The sequence below is a fragment of the Polypterus senegalus genome, chromosome 10, assembly GCF_016835505.1.
Source record: "Polypterus senegalus isolate Bchr_013 chromosome 10, ASM1683550v1, whole genome shotgun sequence".
NCBI classification, from domain to species: Eukaryota; Metazoa; Chordata; class Cladistia; order Polypteriformes; family Polypteridae; genus Polypterus; species Polypterus senegalus.
In genome coordinates, this window is record NC_053163.1 from 91796770 (window position 1) to 91818065 (window position 21296).

The following is a 21296-nucleotide window of genomic DNA, read 5'->3' on the forward strand; positions in this document are numbered from 1 at the left end:
TGAATAACTAGGGAGCAAACTATACTTAAAAAATTAACACATATACATGAATGCCTAGAACAAGTAATAATAAAACATAATTAATGAATAATAAAACTATAGCAGTAGGACAAGGTTTTTAAATAAAGGAATTAGATCATTAGATTAGGCTTGATAAAGTGCCTCTAAATAACAGCAAATCAAACATACACTAAAAGGTCTCAAGCGACTGCAGAGTAATCAGGAAATAGCAAATCAGAGGTGTATTCAGAGATGAGCAATTTAGTTTTCACTGAACATCAAAACAAGTTCAGAAAGGTAAGACAATGCAAACTATTTCCTGTATCGCCAAATGAATCATTCAGCATTGTCAGGAATTACCTGAAAAAGTGACACATTAGCAAAGAACTGAAACTGGAGTCGAGAAGCAGCTTCCAAGATCTGCCAATTCAGGTGATTGTTTAGTGTACTTGGTAGAGAAATAAATGCCACTGCATCATCAATGGGAATCTGGCTGATGAAAATCTGATTGATAAAAAAAGGTAAAACAAAATACAGTTAGTTCTCGCCAATATTGATGCTCATTATGTTGCACAACATGTGAAATTTTGATGAGCCTGAAGTCATAGTGCCACTAGGAGCCAGAACTGCATTTGTGGAGGTTCAGCTCTATTACCTCGGGGCCAAAACTATGGCTGAGTGATGAAACACCAAAGGTGATCCCCATGAAGGAGGAGAAGTTGATGTTCAAAGTTGACAGAGCCAGTAAGTCAGAGGTGAGGTTGACTGAGTGTCCAGTAAAGAACATCTTGTTGCCTACAGCATCTGTGATTTTCAAGATTCTGCACAGTATACGAAAAGGAATAAGATGAAAGTCAATAATTCATTATAAATAAAGAAAATTCAAAAGTCACTGAAATTAAATGGAAAGGTTTGCTTAGCATGTCAAATCTGTTTACAACCTTCACTTTTCTACAGCTTGACACCTGCTTGAGAATAGTTTTTTGAGGGACAGAATGGAATTGGGAGGCACAGACAGATCAGAATTTAGACAGGCAAGATAACCAGAAATTACTAAATTTAAATAAACAAAGATCGGGATGTACAGACAGACACCTGCACAGAATCATGGCCAAAGAACTGAACTGGTTTTAAGCCAAAAAAGAAACATATGATCAAAGCCAAAAAGTACATAACACATAAATCATAGTTAGAGGGATGAAAAAGTTGTAGTAACCCTCAACTCAGAAACTAAAAATTGTTTATTCATGAATCCAAATTTTGAAGAATGATAAAGTCTAAGACACTTATGCGGTTGCACACTCTCAGTCAGCAAAACTAGCAATGGCATAGCCATAAACAAAACCATTCCAGAATGGCAGTGCCCATAAGAAAAACACAATAACGCTATGGGAGAATGTGAATATTTAACACTGGTAAAAACATATGGGAGCAAAAAATAAATATTAGAAATAGAGTTATTGATCTTTAAAACCCCAGGAACTCTACTTAAATGAATACAAAATTAAATTAAAAATTAATCACTTTTAAAGGGTAAATAAATAAAAATCATAAAAAAGCATAAGCACTGATCATGACAACTTTGCAGCAAGTCTACTACTGTCTCTTGCCATAAATAGGCCAGAAACATTATGCTGCCCACTTTGCATTTTGTTTCCAACAAACTGGAGAACTTTACTGGGAAAGTATACATCAGCCTCTCACTTGTACTAACTTACCAAAGTCTAATTTATAAAAGATATAATAGTATCAAAAATGCCAGCTCCCTTTCCAAAATTTGTATACTACCAGTTTCCACCAGTAGCTGATTTGTTTTGTACAATGAGCTTAGCTGACTCTCTTTACTAGACAGCACAAAAGACAGAAGAGAGGAACAATGTTTCAAGAGGGCACTTTACAAACTTGTTATACCATTGTAACATTCTGTAATGTGAATCAAGTCTGATGGTTTCTTCAAGGCCTGACAATCATGTATTGCTTCACTTCAAAGCCAACTTCTACCATGTAAATGCCATGCTTAGCCAACAGAGAACTAAGGAAGTGTGTCATTAATCTTGGCCAGCAATATTTTAAAAAATGACTTCCATAAATCATTAAAGAAGAGTCATAACAATAAAATCAGAGGCTGAGATTTACAGATAAAACAAAATATGTATTCTCATGTCTGTTTTTTGTAAAAAATGGTCAAGATGCACACATAAGGTGAAAACAAAAGTAGGCAAAAACACAAGAATAAAGCACAAAAAAAAATCAAAGACAATTAGTCATCAAGAAAAAAACAAAAAAAAAAATCATGAATGCAAAAGGATTGAGTGACCATGGAAGGTATGTCCTCTTTTGTTCCCATTACATTACTGCCATATGTTTAGTGTACAGCAATAGAGCAACATATTAAGATGTCATATTCATGGCAATCATAACAATAAAACTGTAGTGGTCTACTGGGTTCAATTCTGTACTCAGTTTTGCAGCTTGTTCTGTCTTGTCATGGTGACCAAGTTGGGAGCATGGGAAGATTATAGGGGGATAAGACGAGGACTTCAGATACCTCAAAGCATGTTCTACACACCTATCAGGAGGCAACAAGAATCAGCTGGGAACAGACACACTCCAAAAAGAACCCAGAAGTTCTAGTGAGGTTTCCACACCTAATGAGGTCACAACCAAAGACAGAACTACCCTTTCCAGTCACATGTCATGAAAAACGGTGAGTCCACAAGGCCTTGCTTTAGCTGTTAGACCAGGAAACTAGAAGGAAACACCAATAAACAGGAAGGTGGCAGAATGTCAAAAAAATTGAATGTTCCATGTAATATGGTTTAAAACAAAAGACAAAATTCAAAGTCAGAAAATAACAAAGCCAAAAATTCTAAACCTATTGATTAGACTTTCCCTATCTTAAATTTAAAGTTTTTACTAAGCAAAACCTATTGTGAAAATGATTTATTAATTTAATTGCATTACGTTTCCTTTTGTGTTATTATTTAATTTGTATTAATGGAAATTCATGATTATTATAATTGACTGTTATTTTATTTATGTATATGTTCACATTGTCATGTTGTTTACTGTTCCTTTGCATAGTCATCTCCATTTTGTGGTCATTGATGCCAAATTTGCCTGTCAAGTGCATCAAAATGTGGATTGTATGTGATGTCTCTGCACAGAGACTATTTAAAATGGTACCGTACAGCACCTGAAGGCAAAGATTTTGCAAACAAAATCCATGCAGACTTAATGTAATTGTAGTGATGATTAGCACTCTTTTGCAATGTTGGCATTTCATTATTGCTTTTGTTCTTGGTTTAGTCTCCTGGAAATTTCTAACCCAAAGGCATATCTTTATCTCTCAGCATTAAACTCCTTGTTTTGGATCAGATTAGTAGATGATTAGTTACTTTGTTTCAATCTCCAGTTAGTTTGGTTGGGTTTTAAACAGCAAACAATACATGCACAGCTGGTATGTCATGGACTTCATTGATTGAGCAGAAATCGCTTTTTTCCCAGGAAAAAATCATCACGAAGATCTGACAAGAGCTCACTTGTGCAGGGGCAAATTTGTGTTGATTACATGGTTTATTTACCAAGCAGTGCTCAATGAGCAGAATGTCTGTTATCTGATAACTAGAAGAGAACAGGAAAACGTGTTCCTTTGCATTTACACCATACACAATATAGTGCATTCAATTTGAACATCATGTTTAAATTATTCCAATGGTGATGGGCAAATCCAGAGCCACTACTACCACCCACACGCCTATAGTATAAAGCTTCAGCCTAGATTTGATCCGAGAGCTCCATCCAAACACTGCTGCATGTCTTTCTGAGATATGAGCATTCTGGTGGCATAAGGGGTTCTTAAGACTTTCTGTGATTGGGGACCTGAGAAGCAAACATCCCCATCTTGAAAGCATTGTTTCCCTTGATTACAGGAACTGTCTATGGTGATGGGCACACCCAACCTTCAAAGTTTTACTTTCCTTTCTTATACTTGTTATCTATGGGCACTAGGGAATCCATTCCTGGGAATTCAGGAATCCCGCATGTCATTCCCCGGAATCCTGGGCTCCCGTGAATGATACAGTGCACGGGCATTTCACATGTGAACGGTTTTAGAACGACCAACACTTATTTTTAATAGAACTACTGCAATATGTTGACACCAATAAAAGACTAACTTTAACTACAAGCAGTTCATACAGTCATATAAGTACATGTATCTAGTTAGTTGCTCAATAAGAACGTAGAAAGCACAACGTGTCGAGCGTGTGGTCGCCCAGGCCAGAGCGCACCTTCGTGTAGAGTACGCCAGCTGCTGAGAAAGCACACTCTGCCTCCACTGAAGTAGGCGGCACAGTCATCAGATACTGATACACTTGTTCTATACAACACCCGAGCTTGCCATTGCTGTGAAACACCACCATTTCAGCTTTTACTGATGCATCCAGTTTCTTGTCATCATTCTGTGATGGCAAGTTTCTTGGCACAGTTAATGCAGATGCAACAAACTCAAGCATTGCAATTTCAAGTTGCTGTTCAAAGCTGTTGTCTGATGAAGACACCAGCCTGTACTGTCAACAGCATGTGCCACAGACGTCAACGAACTCTACCCCCTCCCGGCATTCGTGAGCTGCAGAGTGCAGACACCTCCCAGTCCACTGTGCTCAGTCTTAGTGGGAGCCGGGAGACTGACAGCTGCTGGTCTGTTGTTGACTGAATTAATGAGCAACACACTACACCGTGGGCCAAAAAAAGTGCCACTTAATTATTTTCTACCTATAACTATAATATGTTTTTTCTTGATTGATTTTTACACTTTTACACGCTATATATGCGAGCCTGGCCATTCCCGTTGAGCTGGGATGTCCAGCATTTACATTCCCGGGAATGCAGGAATGAAAAAACATCTGGGTACCAATTGAATTCCCTAACGGGCACATTGTTCTGTTTTTACAGCTTTTCACTATTTAGAAATGTAAACAGAATTTTAGGAGTGTTGAGCCAAAGTACAATGCCAGCCTGACGTTTAATGTACATGGGTAGACAATGAAGAGGGATATAATGTAAATGATGTATTGTTATATGCACACAAATACTCTGCCTGCTCCTATTAACTCGATGATAACTAGGAATATTGACCCCATTTGCAAATGCAGAAGAACAATTTACAGGCTAGAACTTCAGAATATAGCACAATTCTGAAAAATTTTGTACTTGAAGTAAAACCCACACAGATTTGTGGAGAATGTTCAAACTCCACACAGGCAGTGCCCAGGCCAGGACTCAAATGCAACAACAAAATAATTTAATTAGAATATTAAAATATTTAAGAAGAACAAATTTAATAGAACAACAGCCATCTGTTTCTCCCAGTGCAGCCAGTGGCTTTGTGTTGATTTGGAACTGAAGCTAACAAAAAGTGTATGACCAGCTAATAATAGAAAGGCAACCAACCATGATGTTTACTTTGTGTGGCTCTATCATGTATGACCTTTACTCTTCAGCACAATAGTGCTGCATGGCATTTAAGCTGCTGCAGAAATGTTGATAAGCTACTGAATTTACTACAGGAAGACCATATACCAGGTACCTTTGTATGCTTCCATCACATTACATCACGTAAAGATTTCCAATATTCCCAGTTATGATTTTACATAAGTCAGTCATCCATGATCATACCAGCCATAATTCTCATGGACGAACATAGCAGTCTATTGGATATTCGTGGTGTACAAACTTTTTCTTAACACACACAACAATAGAGGTATGGATTATGTTACCAATAAGTGCACAAACAGTAGTATTTTGGTAGTCTTTAACTGTCCACAATCATCATGTTTTGAAAAATGTTAGTCAATTGAGACTGACTTTCTACATTGGCCTAAATGGACTAACATGTTAAAATTCTTCACATTTACTTTTTTTGATAAAAAGACAACAATGGACTCTTTATGTACTTACAATATTTCCTTTCACTGAAAAAAATATTTGTTTAATGTCAGCTTTGTAGTGCAGGGAAGCCCAACATAGCAGAAGGGTGCATTGCGGGATCTAGCTTAACTTCATACTTATAGGCCATTGCTTGTGCTTTTGTAATGAAACATGCTTATTGCAAGTAGAGTTTGCAACACTGTGATATGAAGAATACTAACTGTAGTTTCTGCAAAAGTGATTAAGCTTAACTTGAATTAAGTTATCAGTTTCTTTGGAAAGAAAAAAATGGAAAATATAGGGGAGCTCAGCAACAAGTAAGCAAAAAGAAATGTCACACACAACTTTCTCCTAATATAAAAGGCATAAAAATAAGGCCTAATAAATACTACAATCTTTCTTCTTTCCAGAAATAGCAGATTTCTGTCTTAAAAATGTGCAACTATGTAGAATAAATGTTGTCAAAAGCACTTTAAATGTATGCTAAACCTAAAAATGAATTGTATTATCTCCAACATAAAAAAGAGGTAAAATGATTATAAGAGGTGAACTTTTTTTGCAAAAGACTAAATTTTTTTTATATTTATTTATTGCATTGCCACAGTTCATAATGTAATAGACAGCACGCATGCACTAATGACCCTTCCAGGATGGATCCCATTCCATTAACTGCCTTGGAGGCCAGGAGACACTTCCTGTCTTAGTCATAATGTGGAGCCAATAATATAAGGAGTTTGTCGACATCCAGGCAGGAGTAGATTAAGGACCCTTACCCAGCCAGGAGGACAACTTAATGAAGCAATCAGGGAGAACTCCATATGCGAGATGGCAGAATACATGGGCCTCGGTATTCTAATGAAATCTCCTAGGGCATGTGGGGAACTAGAGAGCTGTGGTGCTGCCCTATTGGATTCTATGAGTGCCACCAGGGGCTTTTTCTGGGACTACCACTTTACCCAGAAGTACTTCCAACATGATATGTGCTAGCACAGGAGGTACTCCTGGGTCTTGGATAAAAGAAGTTGCTCTGTCTCACCCATGCGAGTTGGAATTGGGTAGAAGAAGGACAAAGCTCATCTGGGAGGACTGGAGGAATAAACGATAGAGAAGAGAGAAAAGAATACTTTTTAATACAATGTGTGAGATGCCTTTTGTAAGGTATTGTTGTTAATACACATTGTGTTTGAACCTGCAACTTGTGTCCACGCAGTTCTGCCTGAAATTTGGGGTGCTGTAACGACCCCTAGTAGTCACAATAACAACACAAGAACCTTGACATATTAAAGAGTCATAGGTAGAGGGGTCATTATTGTAACATGTACAGATTACAATAGTAGAGGAGACCATTCTGCCCATCAAGTCAGTTTCTTTATCTAATAGCTAAATTGTCCTAATATCTCATCTAGACACATTTTACAGGTTGTCAGAGTATCCAATTCAAATCCATGCCATGGTGGTTTGTTCCAAATTTGCACAACTCTATGCATGAAGTAATCTTAAATACACTTCCCCTTAATTTACTACTATTGTCCTTGAGCAGGTGGAACACTGTTTAATTGAAAGATTCCTGCTATAATAACCTTTTTAGTGTTGTAAAAAGAGACAAGAGGAGACAGCATAAAGATTTGGGGTTTCCGGCCCCGTATACTGAAAAATTCTCCACAGTCAATAAACAAAACAACGGTCAGATACATAAACAAAATTGATCCTATGCACAACACAAAAAATGGCGTCGGCGGCCATTTTATAGAGGAGGAGCCAGAAGTGGAGGAATGCTGGGAAGGAACCGTGAGGGAGGATGGGATTGATGACGTCAGGAACAATGGCGGAGGAAGGGCGGAAGTAACGTTCTGCGGGAATGAGGCTTATGGTGGTGGAGCGTCTTTTTTCCTGGAAGAAAGCAAAGGAGAAAGGTTAGTACCCCGCCACTCCCTGCCGGCAAACGTCTTCCGAAGCATGTCAAGGTCCGTCCGCGGTCTTCTATTCGCGCGTGCGTGACACGACCCCCCCCTCAGCCCAAGACCGTCAGATCGGGCGGACCTAACCAAGAGGTCGTGGATGCGAGAGAGGGCATCGGCATTGGCCTGAAGGTTGCCGCGACGATAAGTGACCATGAACTTATACGGTTGCAAGTCCAGAAACCACCTGGTGACCCGCGGATTTGACTCCTTATGTAGGGACATCCACTGAAGCGCAGCGTGATCGGTCACTAGAGTGAACTCGCGACCCAACAGGTAGTAACGGAGATGGGTTACTGCCCACTTAATGGCCAAGGCTTCCCTCTCCACTGCCGCATACCTGGTCTCTCGGTCCAGCAGTTTCCGGCTTAAGTACATCACAGGGTGTTTGACACCATCGACGCTTTGGCTCAAAACGGCGTCCAGGCCTGTGTCCGAAGCGGTGTGGAGAATAAAAGGGAGCCCGAAATCAGGGGTCCTTAATACAGGTGCCGACGTTGGGGCCTTTTTTAGGTCACTGAATGCGTGTTCTGCCTTGTCGTTCCATACCACGTACAGGGGAGCGCCCTTCTTTGTTAAATTGGTCAAGGGTGCTGCCCTTTTGGAGAAGCGGGGTACAAACCGGCAGTAGTACCCCGCCAACCCCAAGAAAGCCTGCACCTGTCTCTTGGTATTCAGACGGGGCCATTCCAAGATGTCCTTGATTTTGGAACATTGGGGTCTCACCTGTCCTCGTCCCACAAGGTAGCCTAAATCCTTCAAGCCAAAAAAACACTTACGGGGGTTAATGTGGAGGCCGGCTTTAGCTAGTGTCGCGAGGACAGCAGAGACCTGCAATAGATGCTCCTCCCAGGTGACGGAATAGATGACGACGTCATCCAAGTAGGCGGCACTATAGGACTGGTGGGGCTTCAGCACTCTATCCACCAGACGTTGAAATGTCACTGGGGCCCCGTGTAGCCCAAATGGGAGGACCTTGTATTGCCAATGTCCGCTAGGGGTGCTAAAGGTCGTTTTCTCTTTCGCAGATGCCGTTAAGGGAATTTGCCAATACCCTTTCGTCATGTCAAGAGTAGTCAAGTATTGAGCCGTACCCAGCCGTTCAAGTAGGTCATCAATGCAGGGCATCGGGTAGGCGTCGAACTTGGAGACCTGATTCAGACGTCTGAAGTCATTACAAAACCTCTAGGAGCCGTCCGGCTTGGAAACGAGGACGATAGGACTGGACCAAGGACTATGGCTCTCCTCAATAATGTCCATATCCAACATCCGTTGCACCTCCAGTTCCACTTCAGCGCGTTTTGCCTTCGGGAGTCTATAGGGTCTCTCCCGGATGATTACTCCGGGGTCCGTGACTATGTCGTGCGCAATCAGCGAGGTCCGGCCCGGTGACTCGCTCACTACTTCGGGGACTGCTCGGATTGCCTGGGTTATATCTTGCCGCTGTAGGGGTGTCAGCTCGTCACCGAGGTTAAGGGCAGACGTGCTTGTGAATAGGGAGAGGGATCTACGAGTGTCGGGAGACTCCTCCCTGTCCTTCCAGGGTTTTAAGAAATTAACGTGGTAGATCTTCTCACTCAGTCGACGATTAGGTTGTTTAACCTTAGTCAACGAGCCCCTTTCTTTCCTTAACCTTGTATGTGCCCTGCCAGTGAGCTAGCAACTTAGAATGGGAGGTTGGGACAAACACCATCACTCGATCCCCCGGGCAGAACTCCCGGAGGACGGAGTTGCGGTTGTAACACCGGGCCTGCGCTGCCTGCGCTGCCTGAGCACGAGTCACGTGGTCCTTTAGGAGTGGACTGATTTTAGCGAGCCTGTCGCGCAGTTGCGCCACATACTCCAATATATTGGAGGAGGGAAGGGCCTCAGCCTCCCAGCCCTCTTTTAGTATGTCAAAAAGTCCTCGGGGTTGTCGCCCGTGCAATAACTCAAAAGGGGAGAAGCCCGTAGAGGCCTGGGGCACTTCCCGGTAAGCAAAAAGCACGAGCAGTAGGAGCTGGTCCCAGTTCCTGCCATCGGCGTTAACTACTTTGTTAACATCTGTTTAAGCGTCTGATTAAAACGCTCTACCAGCCCGTCTGTTTGAGAGTGATAGACAAACATCTTCAGGTGCTTTATCCGGAGTAATTTGGCGACCTCCCTGAACGTATCTGAGGTGAAGGGTGTACCCTGGTCCGTGAGGACTTCTTTGGGTATACCCACTCTAGAAAATAAGTTGACTAATTCCCGTGCAATATTTTTTGTGTTAGCGGAGCACAGGGGAACCGCCTCTGGGTATCGGGTAGCGTAATCCACCATGACCAATATATATTTATGGCCGCGGTTTGAGGGTTCCAGGGGTCCTACTAAGTCCACCCCTATTCTGTCAAAGGGAATATCTATTAGGGGTATAGGGACGAGAGGAGCGCGGTCCCTCCTAGGAATCTGGCGAATCTGACATTCCGGACAGGATTGGCAGAAACGCCGGACCTCCTCGTTGATCCCGGGCCAGTAAAAGCAGAGTTTTATCCTCTCCGAAGGTTTTTTGGCCCCGAGATGGGCACCTAGGAGGTGAGCGTGAGCTAGGTCACATACCTCCCGCCGGAAGGTACGCAGAACAAGCAGCAACTTCCGCACCTCGCCCTCATGTGTCGCCACCCAATACAACAGATCATTCTTAAGCACAAAGAAGGGTTCGCGTGGTATGGATCCGTCAGCTTGTGAGCTGCCTGGAAGAACAACAGCATTCCGGGCAAACCGCAGGGAATCGTCATTCCACTGCTCCCTTTTAAATGAGGCAGGCGTGGGCCGAAATTGATGGGCCAAGTTGCTCAGGGGGTCTTGTGAGCTGGTCAGCGGAAGTGTTCCCTGGCTCGTCCCCCGATGTGCCTGCGCCATTAGGGCCTGCCCCAGAGCACGGCGTAGAGACTGCGGGAAGGGTGCCTTGCCCCCTCATAACCAGACCCAGTGAGGCTCCGGGAGCGGTGTGTGTCTTACCGCATTTTTTTGTGTGACCAGTCTTGTCCCAAAATCACTGAAGGGGGTTCGGGCAACACCGCGACCATCAACTTAGACAATTGCCCCTTCCAGGTGATGTAGCACTGTGCAGAACGGTATGACTTGGTCTCCCCATGCACGCAAGTGACTTGCAAATGTTGCTTAAGCCACTGTCGTGGTAATACATAATGGCGAGCGACAATGGTTATGTTGCTGCCGGAGTCAAACAGAGCCACAACCGAATGCCCATTCAATAACACCACTCCCGTGTTCGGACTCGCCAGGGGGTGCGACAGAGTACAGTACCGTCAGCTCCGTGGTGGTGTTCAGGGGACAGGTCGGCAGTAGGTGGCTGGTCTCACCGCACTTGTAACAGTGCGGGGAGGCCGGCTTTTCTTTGGGTTTCTGCGGCGCGGGGGTGGCCACCCGTCCCTGTCGGTTTCCACGAGTTTGCCTTTCCGACCCCCCGGCTCAGAAGACCGCGAGCTGACGTTCCAGGACTTCCAGGAGTCCTGTCATGTCCTTATAAGGGTGGTGCCGGACCTGCTGGGCGAGGGAGCTAGGCATGGCATTTACCAGGCCTTCACAGGCCTCCTGCTCGACGACCTTCCGGGCTTGGGGACCCTCGGGCCGTAGCCAACACCCCATTTTTCCCCAGAAGTCGAAGGCCTGTGCTCGGGCCGGCTTCTCGGGGTCGAATTGCCAGCTCCGCCATTCACTCGCCTGCTGGCCCGGGCGTGATGCCGTAGCGGGCCAGGATCTCCTGTTTTAGGAGGTCGAACTCGCCTCCTCCTCGGGGAGATCGTAGTAAGCCCGCTGCGCGGGTCCCTTCAGGTAGGGCGCCAGAATGGACGCCCACTCGGACCGCTGCCACTTGTTCCAGGTGGCCATCCTTTCAAATATGCCCAAGTATGACTCTATGTCGTCCGCTTCCGTCATTGGTACTAGAGGTGGAGGCATTGGTCAAGGTGGGTCGGGCCTTACCCTCTGGGCTTCTGCCAACCTGGCCTTCATTGCCTCCAACTCTCGGGTGGTAGCGGCCTGCGCTTGCTGCAGGGACAGGATCTGGGCATTCATCCCCTTCAGCACTGTGTTGAGGTCCTGTCCTTCAGTCATTTTTTTTGAAGCAATATCCTGTCGACTAAGCCACTGTAAAAGAGACAAGAGGAGACAGCATAAAGGTTTGGGGTTTCCGGCCCCGTATACTGAAAAATTCTCCACAGTCAATAAACAAAACAACGGTCAGATACATAAACAAAATTGATCCTATGCATGACACCGAAAATGGCGTCAGCGGCCATTTTATAGAGGAGGAGCCGGAAGTGGAGGAATGCTGGGAAGGAACCGTGAGGGAGGATGGGATTGACGACATCAGGAACAATGGCGGAGAAAGGGCGGAAGTAACGTGCTGCGGGAATGAGGCTTTTGGTGGCGGAGCGTCTTTTTTCCTGGAAGAAAGCAAAGGAGAAAGGTTAGTACCCCGCCACTCCCTGCCGGCGAACGTCTTCCAAAGCATGTCAAGGTCCGTCCGCGGTCTCCTATTCGCGCGTGCGTGACAGTGTCTTTGAGAATTAAAAAAAAACTTGGACTAGGTCTCACTAGCTCGCTCTGCTCAAGACTAAAAAGGATTATTTTCCAGAGCATCCCAGAATTAAACACATTCTGGATACACCTGGCGACTCTCCTTTGCACAGCTTCAAGTAGTGCTATGTCTCACTCCTCCTCTTCCTTGTGATGGCCAAGCAGAGGGCACTGAGAAAACCCTAAGAAAACAGACAGACATCTCTAGAGTCCTCAGAGCATGCTTGTCATTTTGTTCAAGGAAGGACAGGAAGTCAAAAGAACAGATAATATCCAGTAAAGGAGACAAAAGCACTGGAAGGCATAGCTAGCCTAGTAAAGTCAAACCCTTGCAAAGAGCTCTGCCTCCTCTGGTTACACAAAAAAGTACACAGAGAAATAGAATGGCTGGAGGGTGATGACTCAATTCACTTCTAGCCAATGAAGAAGGAGTAATGAAAGAGGAAGAGAAACTCTGGTCAGAACCATGTCTAACCAAAGTTAAAGTGGGCCTTATCGCTGTAGAGAGAACCACTACACTTTTGAGAGCTTGAAAATGTTCATCAGACAATTGACGCTCATGGAAAGGAAACGGTAACTGTTAGGGGCTCATTTATACTTCACGCTCAGAACGCGTATGCGCCCGCATCATGGCTGCCACGCGTTCCCAGCGTTCATTTCACGCGTCCTCTGAGCAGGTCCTCAGAAATTAGCGCGACACGTGCGCGAGTTGCAATACCAGCAAAAAGTCGGTGGGCGCAGTGTGCTAAAAGTCGGAACGTGACGTCAGTGTCTCTGTTGACTATCTACATGTGACAGAAAGCCTCTATGCAGATCCTATGGGATGAATGCTTCAATGTGGTGAAGCAAAATGCTGACATACAGGTGCATTCGTGGTGCTTTTATATTCAAGCATCGCATATTCCCTATCGTAATGACACGATACATTTTAAAAGAGTTTTTTTTGCAACTTAATACAGCAACATAATGTATAGCGCTATATTTGAGCCACTGAGAAAAAAATAAAGGACACGGTGAAAACGTGTATTTTGTGATTAAAGTAGAAATTTCGGCTTTAATCTCGAAATGTCCACTTTAACCCCGTAGTTTACTTTATCATTAATGCAGACCATCGTAAACGTCATCCCAGTTTTTAATCGCTACCAGCTTCTTGGACCTGACAGCAGCGGCAAGCAGCAATAGATCACCACACAGAACACATGACATGTATGATATTCCAACTCTCTGCACATTTAGAATCTTTAGATTTGTACTTGATACCACTTTCATGATTAAATGCATTAAAGTGTGTATGTCACATTTTACATATAATTTCATTTAAATAATGAATACTGTTAATAATTACACACATGGAGGAATAATTACACACATGGGGGTGTCACGGTGGTGGAGCGATAGCACTGCTGTCTCACAGGGAGTTATGTTGCTGGTATTTCCTGCTTGTATTCCACACTGTGCTCTGGTTTCCTTCAACAGATATGCAGATTTGGTAATTTGGTGCAGCTAAAATGACGCTAGTGTATGCGAGTACTTGTATTCACCTTGCGTTGAGCTGAGGCCTCGTCCAGGGATTGTTTCTCACTTGTGCCCAGTGCTTGCTGGAATAAACACATCCCTGGATTGATGGATTTAATCAATAAACATAATTTTCAGAGATATTGTGGTAAGGTGTCATCAGAATTTAATGAGTGTTCCAGGCAATTCACAACACAGAGAAGCCGAACATGTTCTCACTGTGATAATATCTCGCACTGCCACTTGGTGGATTCCTCCAGATTTACATTAAGTACGCGCGCAAGTATGAACACTACAACGCTTGCGTAGCAGGAGCATCCGCTGCAGCATGCGTCGCGTGAAGTATAACTCCGGCCTTAACCCAAACAGATTGTTTATTTAAATCCTTTATAAATGTACTGGGTCTCTGATATCTCCAGGGGACTATCTGCATCATTTTCATTTTTTTTCCAATAAAATAAGTGAGTTTGTGTTCTGGTTGGTTGAGCATCCCCCCAGTAGTCACAATACTTTAAATGTATCTGAATCCATTTACAGAACCCAACAAGATTCTAAACAGTTTCACATTGTCCCAGTGTGTGTGGGCTTTATTTACACATCCCAAACCCATACATCTTAGATTGATTTGTGATACTTGTGTGCTCTAGGGGGGCACCACTGTGTAATTGTACCACAGCAGTCCCAATTCTAATAAAGCGATTTTAAATGAGACAATACCTTTGTACAGGCTTCTTTTGTTTAAAATACAGCACGGCACGGATCTGTCTTCCTTTTTCCTTCCTTTTCTCTTTACTCCTCCCAGACAAGTGTTGCCCTTATCAGGTCCCAATTCCGACTCCCAGGACAAGTGGAGGGCTCTTAAACCAGCAGTACCTCATGTGTTCAATCTAGTGCCTACGGGAGGCATTTTCAGGTTAGGCAGGACCACCCTGGTCACTCAGCAGTTAATTCCCAGCAGCTCCCCCAGCAGCTGCCATAGAACCTGAATGTGCAGCCATATGGGACCACAACTGTCATGCTGCCCTTTACTCACAGAAGGAATGCTGCCACCCATTGTACAGGGGAACAATCTGCCCATAGAAGGCAGTCTCCCAATGTTCCATATTTCTGGCCTCCCAACCAGGAAAAGGGTTGTCAACCACCCCAGTCAGGTTGCTTCCCCAACCATCCATCAACATGTACATAAATGGCTACTATGATACCAGCCCTGGCACACCTGCTGCCACAGTGTTCCTCCATGTCTAACTCCTGGCACAGAGGGGGAAGATTGTAGCTTGCTTCCTGACCATCCCTCATTTTGGCTTCCAGGCCAGGTAAGAGAGCAGGGTCCATCCCGGGTCAATCGCACACTATACTGGTTCAAAGCAAGTAAGTTTACATTTGGGGTATGCACAAGGTTGAATACAATAGTCAGGTGTGCCACATCCAGAAACAGCTACTGCTTTGTGCCCAATGCTTCTAGTATTGACACTGGATCTCTGAATAGTTTAGGAATGTTAGAAAATACAGAATGCAATCATACACTATCCCACCAAATCAGTGTAAAAAGCAAAACAAAATTCATCAATGTCCAAATACATGTAATATGCTTGAATGACTGATTGTTAACGGACAGAGTCAGACAGTTGTCAATGCTTGCACCATAGCAAGCTAGTGAAGTGACCTAAGGCACTGGACTATAATCACCAGGTTTTCTAGTTCAGTCCCTTCTTTGGGTCATTGTGTTTCCATGAGCATATAATCCAACTTACTAGTGCTCACAACTACACAATAAAAACATGAATTCATCACAGTAACTATGCAAAATGCCTTAAAATGGTTTTAATATATACATAACTAGATACATAACAATCATGACCATGTATACCTATAATATCACCACATACTTTTAGATGTGATCCCCAAAGCTATGTGACTATGTCACTATGATGTCCCTGTAAACAGCCTTTAAATGATGTTTACAATAAAATAGCACCATACAAACCACACCTTTGTAGATTCTATCCCACCCCTGAGACGATGTATAACCATGAGTAAGTAATTTTCCCTGTTAATGGCCTAGTTACAGAAAAGCAGAGACAACTATATTGTCACTCTGTTAATCTCTTAGGGTTGTTATTCACTTTGGAAACAGTTATAATAAAAATAAACTCTAGTTGATTCAATCTTCAGCATGCATTCCTACCCCTGACATTACACACATCATAACTATAACTCATAAGCACCTTAGTTATGATGCTAGATTGTACTTTATTGCTAACTTGAACTCAGACCAAGATTAAGCTGAAATTTGCCATTTTTGTAATGAATCTTCAGGTTTTCCTTCCATCATCAAACTGTCAGACCGTTCTCTTCACTCCATTACAACTTACCTGCTTGCAGTGTCCCATAAGTTATCACTTGCTTTCAGGACATTGCTGATGATATCAATAATGACCTGTCCAAGTGGAGGGGTCAGCGCTCCAACTTCTACCACCTCTGTTACTTTCAACAGCACAATGTTAAGATCTTCTTCAGTAATGGAAGTCATGTTAGTGGTCAGGTTCTTGATCAGCTCTGCCAGTACCCATGCATTGTCTGTTAACACAAACACAGATGCTTATTAATGATCCACACTGCCACTTATCCAAATCTAATTTCATCTCAGACCCAGACTTTAGCTTAGCACAATATGTTTGTAAATTCTGACATCTCATCATTCTGTTGGGTCAGACTTGTTACTAAGAGATCCAAGTGGCTTTGAATGGAAGAGTTAAATCTAGCCAGATGTAGAAGTTTCTAAGCCAACATGCTATCTTTCTATCAATATCAAGGATATGTTTATATTTGATGAAGAGTTCAAATTATGTAGCGTGGTGGGTGGCCACAGCCACTACCTGGCCGGGATGCCAACAGAATGGAAGGACCAGGGGAGAGGGCACTAGTGAGGCAATACCTCCCCTGGGACACTAGAGGGAAGCTCTCCTGGGTGGCTGTGGCACCATCGATTCCCGCAGGACATGTCGGGAGCTGGAGTTTGGTGAAGCTCTGTTGGGTTCCGTGGGGGCCACCAGGGGGGAGCTGTAGAACCCTATAGAGGACCTCCAGCACTCCTGGGAGTGATTCCAGGTAATACTGATGAGCCACCTGGAACACTCCCAGGACCTGAATAAGAAGATCCGCCTCACTCCATTGAATGGTCAAAGTCAGGAGGAAGGAGACAAAGCCTGAAGAAGAGTGGAGGCGGATGGACTGGCAACAAGAAGGAACTGAGTACTGGTGTGGTGTGGTGTTGGTAATTTGTACACTTTTACTGTAAATAAATACGGGTGTTGAGTTGAATCTGTGTCCGGGTTGTGGTGGCTGTACGACCCTTGGTGGTGTCACAAAAGCTAAAAATGACCTTTGGTTTTATGTTGCTGCCATTCCAGGTGTCCCTGTCCAGCTACTTTATTGCATGGCATTTAGCGAGAGAAAACACTTTCAAAAAGGTCCCAATGTCATTCATTCATTCATTCATATTACTACTCACTTATCTAGATCAGGGTCATAGAGAACTGATAACTATCTCAACTGCAGTAAGAGCAAGAAAGGAACCAGCCCTGGATAGGAGAACACCAGTCCATCGCAAGGCAGACGCATGCACATAACCCCACACTGGGTCTTTATTACCATCCAACTTCTAGCAAATTATTATTCAAATCTATCCTGAAAGTATAGAAAGCAAGTTATGGTAACTGGTGATTCTAAATTGATTCCCATGTGAATGTGGGTGTGTGCATGAGAGGGCCCTGAGATGAAATGGTGCCTGCCAAGGGCATTTTCTTATCTTATTCCAAGTGCTATCAGGTGAGGCCCGAGTCCCCTTACAACTCTAAATTGAATTAATGGAGTATTAATGGAAACAAGCTGTAATTATCTAAGTCATGTTAGTAAAGCCACTGAACTATACTATGTCTAGTATACTATAAAGCTAAAAGATACAATTCAGGCCATTCTGGGATATGTCCGGAGGACTAGTAAGACAAAAAGAGCACCAGAAAGGCAGATGTCAGATTTAGAGTCAGAGCAAGTCAATGTTTAAATAGAAATTCCAGGGCTGAGTTATATCGCCCTGCAATCTGTGTCACCGAAGTGTATTTACAGTTTGATAGACTGTACTTTAAGAGCCCTGTGCTAGGAGCCAAAATTGGAGCCATCCTTAATACCATCACTTTCAATATGATGTAGTATGGTCATGCTAGAAGAAGACTGAAGAACAAATTTCCAAAGCTGACTACAGCATATGATCACTTAGGTCCTATCAGATTGGCCCTTAAATGGATTAGTAGTTTAATATGTGATTACTCATGCAACCCTAAAAAATACCTAAAATTCAGGACCAAAGGCAAACTCCACAGAGAGTTTTCAGCTGTGTAAAGGAAAAACCTATTGGCTGTACTGAGCAATGCAGAAGGATAAAGGTGAAAGGGGCTATACCTTTGGTGAAGAAGCAGGGATTCCAATTCCCATCACCCAATAAAGATACATGTATAGGTAAAGCGAGAGGTCTGCAAACTATACTTAGCTCTTTTAGTCTTCTCATTTTACGATTGATGAGTGCCCAATAGTGAGAATATAACACATATTGGGAAAAATAAACTTGGGCAATCGTATCTCTCCCTCTCTTTATAAATTGGTTATGCTTCATCATGGTAATCTTTATATGTATATACAGTAATACACTACCGTGACTGTCCATTTGTCTGTCCAGGACAAATTTACTTGTAGCTCACAAACCGTTTGACCTACTGACCTGAAATTTGGTACACATATACTACATGACGTCTACTATCTGCTTTCGGGGTGATTATTGACCTCAAGGTTATTCTGATTTTTATTTTATTTTATTGTAGAATCAACTCTCAGTAGTGGCCAGCAGGGTGGGCATGTGGCACATGCATACGGGTGCCGTTCTCGTCCCTACCACCTTCGCCGTCACTTCCCCTAAATCTTCATATCTTAAATCATTCTTGAGGCAGATTGAAGAGTTAAGTGCCAGCTTAAGTGAAAAATTAAAGAAGACTAAGTAATTGCAACACAAACACTGACTTAATCAGTTTTAATGCAAAAAGATGCCGAAGAAAGAAGAAAAGAAACAGGGCGCTAGGGTAGAGAAAAGAAGAGCTGCTCAGGAAGCAGCAAGCACATCAACGTCTGAGCAAACGAATGCTAAACAGAGAAAGAGTATGAAAACAATCAATGCTCAAGTCAAATGTATTCACTGCACATTATCGTGCAGTGCGCCATTACTGGTTTATTATATTTATTATAAGAACATGTAAAATTAATAAAACATTAAATACACCATTTGAATCACAATGCTAGAAGAGTTGCATAGTAGATAATGTCACACATCAGAATGTAGTTCTACTTACTGCCATTGACATCAATGTCCTCCAGACCAGGGATGGTCTTTGGTAGTTCTTTAATCATAGGGCACTGTCCAAGTTCTGGATCCTGCCAATGAGCTCTAAATGTCTTGTTACTTATTTTGCTGCAAGAAGTTGAATAACATTTTTTAAAAGAATTAATTGGCTTTTTGGCATGCATGTTTAAAGAACAAAATGGCTTACATTTTGTTAACTTTGTGTTTCTCACAACATTCATTTTTTTTATCAAGGATTGTTATCTACAGTATCCGGAAGGTCCATCTATTTAACTGAGGCTAATTACAGTCAAGTGCAAAAAAACCTTTTAGACGTGGCTCTACAAGTACATATAATCTGTCTATTATGATACCCCCACACTAACATGGGGGCCGATCAACTTGGGAAAATGCATCTATCTTAAGAATGAAGTGTCTGACATGATAGTTTTATAAGACTGATGATGTTCAGAAACTTGAAAAAGACAGAAAGAGAATGAAAGATTAACAGAAAAGTAAGAGAACAACTACACAAATTGAGAAGGGTGTACCATTGGGGCCATCACTCAGAAGGTGATACAATCTGAAAGCCTTCTCAGACAGATTGGAATAGATAGAATACAGAGAAGCCGATAATGATTATGTCATATTTATTCTTGGACACAGCTTGTGCAGCTAAGGATTGCCATAAAATATAATCAATAGAAATGAGCAATCACATCACTTTGGTTCTGCTTCCCTAGCACCCAGGGTGCCATAACATAGACTGTAAATTAGTCAGTCACTTTGAAGATCGATCAGTTTTGTGTAGTGATCCTTCTGTTGCTATCACCATTGATTTTGCTTGAATACAAAATAAATTCTCTCTCACTTCTTAATGATTATAAATAATGTTCCAATTAAACTTACCAACGTCGGAAAGCATTCATAGTTGTGTTTTTAGCACAGCTTTGGTTGGCTGTAGATTCTGCTGGTGTTTTAGGCCAGATATAGCTCCCCCAGTAGACAGAGTTTGTCACATCATACAGGCAGTTTCCTGGTACAGAAATGGAGAAATGGAGCAAAAGATTTATTGAAATATCTAGAATCTCATTTCCCCACTGGAAAAGCACAAGCTGAACTCAGAGAATTACTGAATTTCAATTTGATTAAAATTACATCAATGCACACTGAGTCATTCAGGAGATGCTGAAGATGGAATTTGCAAAACATTAAGTAGCTGCAGGTGGTGCTTTAAAAAATGCCCCTTTGCCACAAACATAAGGTTCAACGTTTGATCAAAATGATGCATTTGAAGAAAGTGTACTGTGCAATGCCTTCATTATGTGATCAGAGATTGCATTCCCAGCAGCCTCAATGATCATACCAGTAATGTTGCAAAAAACACTATGTTTAGTAATAAAATGCCAGTTTTCATCCCATAATACTGTACATTTGTTTAAAATAGTACATGCGATTGAGTGCCTCCCAGAGGGCCTATTTAAGGAATGCTATTTTAATAGTGCGATAAGTGCTTTACTGTCAGTCTTATCATAATATTCATATTCAGAACAAGTACAACCAAAAAATTAGTGAGGGGAGCAAAAATTGTATTAGACTGACCAAAACAAAGTACAATTTCCAATGAACATACTTTACAAAGGCTCACATCTCAGCTCTTTGAAATTGGCTTTGACAGCTCAGATTTTCATGCATTGCCCTCCAAACTAGATAGATAGATAGATAGATAGATAGATAGATAGATAGATAGATAGATAGATAGATAGATAGATAGATAGATAGATAGATAGATACTTTATTAATACCAAGGGGAAATTCAAATACTCCAGCAGTAGCATACTGATAAAAAACAATATTAAATTAAAGAGTGATAAAAATGCAGGTATAACAGACAATAACTTTGCATAATATTAAAGTTTTACCTCCCTGGTTGGAATGCGAGAGTC

At 42.5% G+C, this 21296-nt stretch overlaps 1 protein-coding gene across 1 annotated transcript; it reads right to left on the bottom strand.

Moving 5' to 3' along the window:
- Positions 1 to 336: 336 nt before the first annotated feature.
- Positions 337 to 20279, bottom strand: LOC120538208 (adhesion G-protein coupled receptor G4-like). Its single transcript, XM_039767659.1, has 5 exons — positions 20260 to 20279; positions 19361 to 19479; positions 16337 to 16541; positions 656 to 821; positions 337 to 504 (listed from the first exon to the last, which is right to left on the bottom strand). Exons 1-5 carry the CDS (start codon positions 20277 to 20279, stop codon positions 337 to 339), a joined length of 678 nt encoding a protein of 225 aa, XP_039623593.1.
- Positions 20280 to 21296: the final 1017 nt, after the last annotated feature.